The sequence below is a fragment of the Pollicipes pollicipes genome, unplaced genomic scaffold (genome assembly GCF_011947565.3).
Source record: "Pollicipes pollicipes isolate AB1234 unplaced genomic scaffold, Ppol_2.1 Scaffold_6686;HRSCAF=7923_pilon_pilon_pilon, whole genome shotgun sequence".
NCBI lineage: Eukaryota > Metazoa > Arthropoda > Thecostraca > Pollicipedomorpha > Pollicipedidae > Pollicipes > Pollicipes pollicipes.
In genome coordinates this window covers 45,499,243-45,510,207 of record NW_023596921.1, presented here as the reverse complement: position 1 = coordinate 45,510,207, position 10,965 = coordinate 45,499,243, and the positions used below count along the sequence as shown (strand labels likewise).

Below are 10,965 nucleotides of genomic sequence, written 5' to 3'. Positions count from 1 at the left end.
AAATATGCTCCGGAGGTGGGACGCTCCCTTCAAGATGCCCGTGGTGTGGCGCCCACGTCTGAACTTCAGAAGTTACGGATAAAAAGAATGTTTTACATTTGAGGATATCGGAACAAGCATAAGAAATGAGAAACAAGCTCACTTGTAACCTTTGGTATGATCTTTAAGCCGACAGAATTTCTCTAAAAAGCACAGTTCTCTGTTTTGTAAATATGCTCTTCAGGGCGTCGTGGTTTGATTACGTCATCGTACCTTGCACGACATTGATTGGGAGACAGTTGATGGCCGTTATATCTGGGCATTGTGCTCACGAACGCCAGGCATAAATGCTTCGACAGCAAGAGAGAGAGAGAGAGAGAGAGAGGAGAGAGAGAGAGAGTGAGGAAGAGAGGAGAGAGAAGAGAGAGAGAGAGAGAGAGAGAGAGGAGAGAGAGAGGGAGAGAGAGAGAGAGAGAGATATAGAGAGAGAGAGATATATATATATATAATTATATGTGTATATATATTATATAATAATATATATATATATATATATATATTATATACTTTGTATATATACATATATATATATACATATACATATATATATATATACTTATATATATATATATATATATGTATATATATGTATGTGTATATATATATATATATATATATATATATATATATATATATATATATAAGTATATGTATGTTTGTCTTGAACGTCGCGTGACCCATGGAATGGCAGGATTTGAATGACGTTATTATGACGCCATGAATGTCAAGGTGACTGACATACCTTCCAAGAAATAATCTCCCCATTTCGTTGGCGTCTAGCTCGAAAAGAAGAGGGGCTTATCTCTTAAGGAGGGCAGGCCTATAAACAGCACCAAAAGGTCTTCCAGATGGCTTTTCCAGTTAAAAACCCATACAAAAGCGGAACAGCCCTTAAAGCAAATCACCGGACACTGAGTAGGAAATATGGAGGGGTCAAGTGGGTACTGGCCCATCGCTTTTGAGAAAGTTTATCATTAGCCCTGCGACCATGTATGAAAGGCATTAATTTAACAATTGACATCACTTACTTTCCCAGACATTCCTGCGCCTATGCCACCTCCCATACGATGCTCGTGGACTTATCTTTTTATAAGTCCATAAGTGCAACATGTGCTGCAACCATGCAATGATGTAACGTGAAGGTGATGTTAGCGTCCAAGAATATTTTGAGGATTTTTATATACATTTCTGACACGCAAGTAAGGTCAGGCAAGGTCAGGGTCACAGAGTCGCACAGTGACGTCATCGTGAGCCGTGCCGCGCCCCCAGAACACGCAGGGCAATTGTTCGACGTGCAGGCGACAGCTGCAATATCAACGGCCAAGCAAATAGTTACTTCATTCCCGAAAACATTAAACCATGTTTCGTTGTGGTATCTGCTCTCTTGCTTTTGATACAGGTCCAGTTTGGGTGCTGTAATGTCTGAGACTGTACGGAGTTCGGAGGCCGTACCGTGTCCCATGACACGCGGCTGCAGCCTGCGGTTGTGCTCGGCGGCGCAGCGTGCTGCAGGGGACCTCAGCCGCGCTAAACCAATGGGCGGCCGCCAGCGCTCAGGTGACCGGCAGGGTGGATACGCTGGGCCGGGCTGGGGAAAGTCGATCGTGGACCGTGGGTCCACGTGGTGCGAGGTACCTTGTTAAGCGGTGCTGCCTTTTCAGTGTTGTTCGTAGCGCTAAAATATCACGAGCTATGTCAAGCTGTCGCACTTAGATGGGGCATGAGCGGACGTGGAGCTGGGCGAGGAAACACAATCACCGTGGCCGCCTCGTCTAACGAGGCCGGGGATATTGGACTGCGTGTGATGTGCAGCGCTCGTATCCACTTCAACGAAGACTGTTACCGGTTCGCAAAACTCCACTGCTGCGTACGGTTCGATACTTGGCGACGATGCTTTCTAGTGCTAATTTGCGATGCATGCAAAACCAAAGGACGCTTTTAGCGCCGTAAGTGTTTCTCTACGTTGTGCCGTCGCAGAAGATGATGGGACATTGAAGAAAATAATGACATTCAGCGGGTAGTAAGGACGGTGCTTAAGGGAGTTAAGCCTGCCACGGCGAGCGACCAAGCTAAACTTGAAATTTGAGACAACAAAAGTTGGCGGCCTGGCAAACAAGGTGCGGTTGGACCGCACGACCGTCGCAGAAATCGTGTTTGGCAGATCTATGTGAATTCCCGTTTTAACTACACAGATGAGACCGGTGTGACAGATGTCAGAACTGTGCCGGTAAACAACACTAACGACTGGGTTTGCTAACATGGTTAGCAAACCCAGTCGGTCATTTGCTTGCTAACGTTAAGAATAACATTGATGTATGTATGTATATACATATATATATATATATATATATATATATATATATATATATATGTGTGTGTGTGTGTGTGTGTGTGTGTGTGTGTGTGTGTGTGTGTGTGTGTGTGTGTGTGTGTTTCAGATCGTTGTCATCTTATGTCATGAAGCCATTGTTACCTATGATAATGTATATATATGTATATATATGTATATATATATATATATATATATATATATATATATATATATATATACACATGCTTCAGACATCGTCAATTGTCATATTATAAAATGGCAAACAAACCACGATAACTCAACATCGGAGTAGATATGGGCCAATAGCATGGTCCAATGAAAGGATCTAATTAGCCCCCAGAACCTACAAAGCCTATGCAGGTACAAAGCAACAGAAATTATGGCTGGTCGCGACCCAGCGGGCCGTACTCACTTAACCATGTAGAGGATGGTGCGGTCGTGGTGCAGCCAGATGTAGTGGTTCGGGATGGTCATCTCCTGGAACGTGACCTGCTTCGCGTTCTTGAAGTAGGAGTCGGGCTGCCAGATGTGGTTGAGCCAGGAGACGGGCAGCAGCCGGTAGTCGGTGCTCATGTTGCTCGGAAACCGCAGACGGTGCTCCATCCAGCTTTGCGCGAAGAAGATGTCGGCGGCGTACGTCTGCGGGCCGAGAGGCACGGTCACCGGCAGCCGCAGCGGCCGGCCGAGCCGAGCCGGGCCGACAGAGCAAGAGAGCCCGGTCGATCGGCTTGAGAACTCTGGCTGCAAGCCGCAACGCCCTGCAGGCACAAGCCTCGCTCCACAGCGCCGCCAGGGACCGGCAGCCACACGCATGGCTGAGACGAACGACCGACACCGCGCGGTTAGCGTCCAGCTGCCGGCCGCCTATGATGTGAGATGCGGGCCGTCCCCGCGGCGGGCACGTGCCGTATTGCAATTAGAGGCGCCCCCTCGCGGGGCGGCGCGCCGCCGGCGAGGTCACTCATCCACCAGCTAGGCGGTGCACCGCGCACAAAGTGGCAGAGGTGGGATTAGGTGGGGAATAGGCAATGAGGGCTGACTTCAAATTGCCATCTTATTTGCATCATCGTCTATCCTTAATGGAGTGATTGTACGTGGTGCGGGGTCTACGGTCGAAAAATTGAAGTGTGGTATAGGTTTCACAGCAGTTCTTTCGAAGGCTTTAATTAGATATTGCGAGGGCGCATCGCAGCATGAATGATAGTCAGCATGCAAAGATGGCCTGCAGCATTTTAATTTATCCTGCAACAATGGTATTATCGGTATTCATAGCACTGGTCGCATACGTGAGGGCAATGCCTAAATTCATTTCATAAGAACAAAGCCCTGAGAGGGACTTATCAAATCTGGCACATTTTTGTGGCGTAAAACGTTATGTTTCACTTCGCTCTCTATATCCGTCCAAAGGTACCAGTTCATCGTTATTTGTGGCATTCAGGTGCGAGGGAAAACATTGCCCTAACGCTCCCAGTGATTGCCAATATTACACAGGGACGCTTTAAGACAGCGCGCCTGCCTACTGTCGCCATCATTCTCATTGGCCGACACGGTATGTCATTTATCTGTCCTCCAAACATCAGCGCAGATAAATGCGCCCAGCCTGAACAAGCGTTTTTCTAGACGTAGATCGGAACCATGGGGATGGGCGTTGGCCGTACAGGTCACCGTGTCATGGAAACGGTGATAGCTGGCTTTTGCCCATGTTCAGGACAATGCCAAATATAAGCCTTCTAAACAAAGGTAAACGCGTAAAAAATCGAAGGACTTGACCTTAAGTTCCGTTATGCTGGATTAGATAAGATTAGATTTGGTAAGGCCAGGTTGGATTAGATAAGGTTAGATAAGGTTAGGTTAGGCTTGGCTAGGCTAGGCTAGGTTAGGCTGGGTTAGGATAGGTTATGTTGGTTTAGGGTAGATTAGTTCAGGTCAGGTCAGGTTGTGCAAGGTCAGGTCAGATCAGGTTGGCTTGGAATGAATAGGCTTGCAATCATTCGTGCATTAGGGAAAACAAAACAATGTTTGTCCCGTGCTCAGCATTTTCGATGGAATCGAACTTTTCGCCTTCCCACAGTGCAACGACCAACTGTGACTCGTGTTATGTGTCGCGATGCTCCTCCGACCGCACTGGGAGTGAAAGAACAAACCGTCTCGGATTGTTTGGAAGTAGTTTCAAAACGGCTTGAGATGGTTTTGTGATTAGCACGACCATGGGTGGCCGGTTTAATACGACACTCAATCGGGCGGGGGTCAGTTGAACCCCCTGAGATATCAAAAAGTAGGAGGACTAAAATATCAAATTCACAGGATTGATAAGCCTGTTTTTGAGCACATTTGATCTCTTTTGAAGTCCCTAAGTCGTCAACCTTGGGCCATATTAAGTAAAATAAGGTCAAACACCAGATCGGTGTTTCAGACCTCCTTATGCAACCATCTTTAACCTGGCTACCTAAATTAAGCAAAAGGTCAATGGTGTTCATTTCAGGTCAGTTCCTTTCTTCGATCTTGAAAAAGTCACGATGACCAAACACCTGTGAAATTGTTTTGATTTTTTGAAAATTTTGATAGGCATCAAGAGTTACGCTAGGCGTTATGTCCCTAAGAACAAAAAAGTGTTGTATGGGATAGTTTCTGGTGCTCATTTCGAGTTCATTGATAGCAGGAACCGTATTATACATCTTCCATAGACTTCTTAGAGGTCAGAATAGGTCGCTGACCTGAAATGACCGAGGTCAACATTTTGTTTTTAGAAACATACTGCCTACCGTAATCGTGGTCGCTTATTCAAATGCAAAACTCAGAGCAGTCTTGTAGTATTTTGGTCACCATGACCTTTAAAGGGTCAAACAAGGTCACTGACCTTGAATGAGCGTGTGAACTTTTGCTTAGAATCAGCTATCTAGGTTCTGGGGGCACTTGAGAGACCAACCTGGAATTTGACCTTGTTTGACGTTTGTAAACCGTAGGTCATGACCTAGAAGCGTCAAACTTTGACCTAAATGAGTTCACATACAGGTCAACACACCCTGTAAATTCGGTGTACCCAGCTTTCTTAGTTCCCGAGATCTCAGTGGGTCAAATTACCCCTCCCCCATTTTCACACGTACCCCTAAAATCCCAGAAGCACAGCGATGTCAATGGTGGTTCGGGATTGGAGTGGGAGGGAGGCAAGTTCGAGGAGTTATCATATGCCTGGGTTCAACGTGAAAAATGGCGCATACCTCATGGTGCAAAATGCATTGATTTTACGTGATATGCTGAGACGATGCATTATTACATATCTCAGTGATATCAGAATGCCAGGGCGGACCAAGAAAGCAAATGGTGAAGGGCTGGTTTCATCCCGCCCTCTGCGACGATGCCGCTCCCCGTCCTGACGTTAGCATCGCCACGTGCCAGCCGCGGTCGCATAGTAACCCAGGTCGGCACTGGTCACACCAGAGACATTTCGAGCAGCGTGCTCCGCTTGTTAATCGGTGACCCCTTTCGTGCCCGGCATTCCAACAAAATCTATGAGGCGAGAAACATACAAACACTAAGCTGAGCATAACAATATGTAAAGTACAACGCTGAGTATAACAACGCTGAGCTATAACTCAGCTGAGCTGAGTATAACAATAAGTATAACAATAAAATAAAGGTAAGTAGTTTTCGGTTCCTTCGCTAAACGGAGTAACGACACTGTCGTTGGCGCCGACAGCGCCGCCACCAATGACGCCCCGATGAATCGTATCTCAGTGCTATGGAGTGTGTCTCGGCTCATATGTTGTGAGCTGCTGAACATGTATTTAATTGATTGACTATTTAAGTTTACCAGCTTAATTATATTCTATACATTCTCTCTATATCTATGTATGTATAGATGTTTGTATGGCATCATATATAACATTGGTAAGAAATGTTGATAATTCAATGAAATAGCAACTAATTAATAATGAGCACGGGCATGTTGGTCGTGCAACGCTGGTCCACGCATATTGGACATCAAACAGCACAGTCTCCAACTCATGACATGGGTTCAAATGTAGTCCAGTAACCGCGGGCTCAAATCTAAGCAATGCAAAATATGTCTCGATAAGTTTTTTCTTCTCTTGGATATCAGAGCACGCGTCAATTGGCAAGCCCATTGCATGAGAAGTCACCAAATCTGCTAAAGCTTTGCGGCACGTTTTCGATAGTTGGCCTTTGCACAACGTGGTTCTTCTACACATTGAAGAACTGTCTCCCTGCTTAATTCTGAAACACGCCTCCTCTCACTATCGCTGTGATTGGCAACGGTATCGGACAGGCTTAAATTTATGTCGGAAATCGGCCAAAGGCATAACTCGCCCTACGTGGATATTTAACGCCAAACCGCGCCGTCTGCTACACTATGCATCTGGCTAAAGTAATGTTCGTGAACAGACAGACAGACACTAACTTTTCTAAGATGTTTTAACACTCCCGATCACTCGGATGCACTTACAACGCTGCTGCACGCACTTAGGCCATCGAAGCAAAACAACTTAGTTGTGGTTGCCGCCAGCCTGCCCGTGCCGAGACGCACCACTGGCGTCGGTACAGATGGTCTCCAGGCACACCATACATTGTTTCGTACGTCATTGACGTACGGTGCTTGCTGATGCGTTTTCTTAACGTTCAATGGTCGTGCCAGTTCGCAGTTCTCTGCGTGTTGAAACTCTATTGTCATCGCTGTTCGAGTTCTGCGGCATGCATTCGACGGCTTGGTCTTTGCACGAACTGCCTCCCCAATATCCACGAAAAAATCTTTTCCGGCTCAAGGCCATGACATCTCCATTTCTCGAGCGCTGTGACCGACGCCGGTATTGGAGGGACGGGAATTGGTGTCGTGGATCAGCACAAGTATTGCAACTGTCAGAGTGCGCACGTTCCACGGCCATCTATGTAGCTTTCTGCATTGTGCGTCCGGTTAAAAAAATGTGCCCACACTCACACGGAAAGACAGACAGGCAAACGTGCGCTTTTAGTTTAGTTGTTTAGATGGTTCAAATTTCCGAGGAGATGCTTCTAGAAATGGTGGAAACGGCGCACTGATCGTTATTAAGCCTGGAGAAGGCCAGAGTGCCTGCTGGGGGCAGTTTTGGGCCGCAGGGTCTCATTCCTGCACCCACCGAATACAGACCCGCTAACCGTGCGCTGCGATCACGCAAGACCAGCACGACTTTACCAACCAGGTACAATACGTTGGTTTTCATTACAGGAACAACTTGTAAAGCCACCCTGATCAGTCTGCTTTCTTGGGTGCACAACTAAAACATTTGCAGCAGAAAAGGATTTGGCATGACATGACGTAAAAGGCAATTTTGGGTTATTAGTTGTGTTGTTGGATGACGCACACCAATGTCACGCCCTTTTATGTGCGCATAAAGCACCTGCCTTGGTGGGCGATTATATACGCTGCACTCGGGTGAATAGATCTATTTGACTCTACCACACTGACATCAAAAGCTGAGGGAGCTAGGAACACTCACTTCAGAGGGTAGGTAGGCCTCTATGTGATCCCGTTTGTGCAAAGTGTTTAAATCTGATCAAGCTGGAAATCAGTGTCGGAAGTGACCCAAGACCTTCTCGCGCAACCGAACGAAATCTTAACACATTTTCAAAGCCTAGTCAAGGATATCTCAGGTAAGTGGCCTGATCTTACCATTGGACGGTTCAACGGACCGAATTAACTTTAAAAATCATTTTAAAATTTGTTTAAAATAAGGTTCAAGAGCTGCTACAGAGGAAGTCTGATATATCAAGGTTTAGTCAAGATCATTCTAGGTCGGTGACTTCTCCTAACCTCCATAAAGTTATCGTAACAAACATGTCTACGTTTTTTGTCATGAGCAATTCGGAAACGCGGGACCTGTCCTTCCTAACTGGTCTAATGCCAGTAAAGTTACCTGTCATTCTTGTTACCACCGTCTAAAAGTCATATTACGATTGCATGATGCCACCTCAAGCTTTTTGTCACGTTAGGTTGAATGTTGTCACCCCATTTTTTTTCTGCCGACGACCAGGACCTGACTTTGGCTTGCTGTATATAAGCACAGTCAACGGTTAGTCAATTGTCTGCAGCTACTATGCAAAGTTTGGTATCAATATGCTGTACCCCACGGAAGTCAGCTGGGTAAACCGCGGGAGGGGGGTCTAATTGGGCCGCATCCGAGCTCTTGTTAAAGGCTCCTTTTTTTACCTATAGTGTTTTGTACTGAGGCCACTGAGATCAGATTGAGAAAACGGCAGATATATCCACAGCTGTATCACTATTAGTGGCTGTCCAAACCCTACGTTAAGCGTTTTGCTCACTTGTGAACCCCTTTCATCTCGGTTACACGCTGCTTACGCTGGGTTAAGCCCCTTCCCCTGGGTAAGCTGCGTTAGGCGTAATGCTCCGACAAAATAACATTACATTATCCTTTAATGGAGATAGAAGGTCCAAAGCAAAACGGGCGCGTTGTGTTTAATGTAAAACCAGTAGCATCCGGCCCGAAATTTAAAGGAATTAATAGATCCTTCAGCATGATTAACAGCCATCCCTAAACTTAACGATACGTTGTCCAACATTATAAGCTTTTTCTGTGACCCATTGGTTGCCCTACCTCAAAAAACTATCCCCTGCATGCGTGACATAATTTATGGACAGCCTCTTACACCTAAAATGTTCTAGCTCTTCAGATGAAAAGCAATGCCCGTTCGTGGCATCTTTCAAGCATCGAATCACCAGCTGCGACGTCACATACAGGAAAGCCACCAATTGGTTGGCGGATGCTTCATGTTCAGATGGACTCCATGCCTTGCAGTGGTCACGTAGTATGACCGTTTTACAATCACGGTTGATCGATGTACAGCTTGATTGGCAGCATTTCAACGATACCTTGCGTGTTACGCTTGATGTGGTTGTGAACAAATAGTCTAGTGGTTTATGAATATGCTTCTTTCCTTCTGCAATAAAACATTTAAGATTTAAGAAACTGTTCACGGTTGCAAGGATCATGATTTCCTCTTTTTCAAAAAGTATGTCGCGTTAAGATCGATTTAAAATCACTTTCAACGTGACAATGACTTTTCGTGAGCTAAATTTGCATAATGTTTGCGCATCCTGGAATGATTGCACTGGTCACAAATCATCCGCGCTACGTACTTAACTGTCCTTCGATGCGTATAAAACATCGGTTATTGAGCAAGAACGAGACAACAGAATACCATCTAAAACGCGCATTGAACTGAAATCCAGTTTACGGCCCTTCGCGATATCTGGCGATTCACTACGCCGCTTGGGTGAACAGATTTCTGGTAGTACATATTACTCTCGATGTTTGGGCATCATGGCCGGACGTCGGCCTCTGCTGTCAGCTTCCTCTTAAGTTATAGCTGCCATAACCTGCGCTAACGACGGTAATATAGGGCTATAACCCCGACCCGAGGTAGTGCTTTCGGGTGTGAGACCTTTAAGCGCGGCGCGTCCCAATCCCCATGGCATTCAGGGCGGCGGAGCTCAGTTTTCCGGCTGTCTGCCTCAGCGAAGCCGCAGAGGAGACCGAGTATGTCGAGGCCACCACCGCCAGCAGGTCAGTCATCCTGGTGAGGCTGCGGTCCGCTGCTGATATCGCATCGGTGCGAGGTGAGACGGGCACGTACTAGACTTGAACCATAACTATGTTTGCTGCCATGGCGTGACATCCGAATACACTATATTGCGTTTGGAGTCGTTGTTGCATTAAGATTGTGCATTATTGCAATTTGACTGAGTAAAGAAGGCACGCATACAGACACAGTGGTAGGCATCTGTGTCTTTTGCAAGCACGCAGTAAGATACGAGTAAGATAGGAGTGTCCCAAAGTGAGTAACAGATTAGCCCAAGTGCAAGTCTCCAGTACATAGGCAATAGCCAATTTGAGTCTGCATGCACACACCGAGTCTACCTCTTCAGAGGAAATAACATATTTGTTTCACGGTTCGTGCGCCAGACAACCGAAAGCAAGATTAATAAAGGCGGACCAGTACGCTTCATCACACATGAAAAGTTAAGATTACCTTTTGAAGCTACTGAATTAGGTTAGTTTTATATTCGTCTTCCTGCAAAATATCTGAATCAAATCCATAAATGAATGCCACACTTGCATAGTTATGCAGCCGCCTATGTGAAATATCGAACGGAGAATACGGCATGGTGGCATAAAAGCAATAAGCTTCTGACGAGCTTAAACAAGCATACGAGTGATGCTAATAGGAGGGCCAATTTGTTAAGGCTGTACAGTATGGCTGTTATGTCGCTTCCCTGGTCACAGTTGTTCCATTTACCAGACAAGAGTGGCTCAATCTCCATCACAGACTGCCGAAACGCAACCATAGAAGCACAAGCTACTTACCATAGACTCCTCGTTGATTGAGTCCAGTGTCATTACCGTGATGTGGAAGTAGACCACGGTTGGATGACCTGAAATAAGATGAATGCTGATTTATTCAGGACTCATTCTATCTGAATGAAAGGGCAATTATCTCGGCATGATGCATCAGCGTTAAGCACAGCTCACAACATCAGCCTAAGCATCACAAGGACAGAGAGTGGTGTAGGACTGCCCCCACGC

The 10,965-nt window shown here is 46.0% G+C and overlaps 1 protein-coding gene across 1 annotated transcript in view; it reads right to left on the bottom strand.

Annotated features, from left to right (window-relative positions):
• Positions 1–10,965, bottom strand: part of LOC119108423 (glycine receptor subunit alpha-4) — a gene marked incomplete in the record, with an annotated part of 70,564 nt that overhangs the window by 34,641 nt on the left and 24,958 nt on the right. The window contains 2 exon segments of the mRNA XM_037231993.1: positions 2,784–3,010; positions 10,747–10,814. Coding sequence (XP_037087888.1) covers positions 2,784–3,010; positions 10,747–10,814 — 295 coding nt within the window.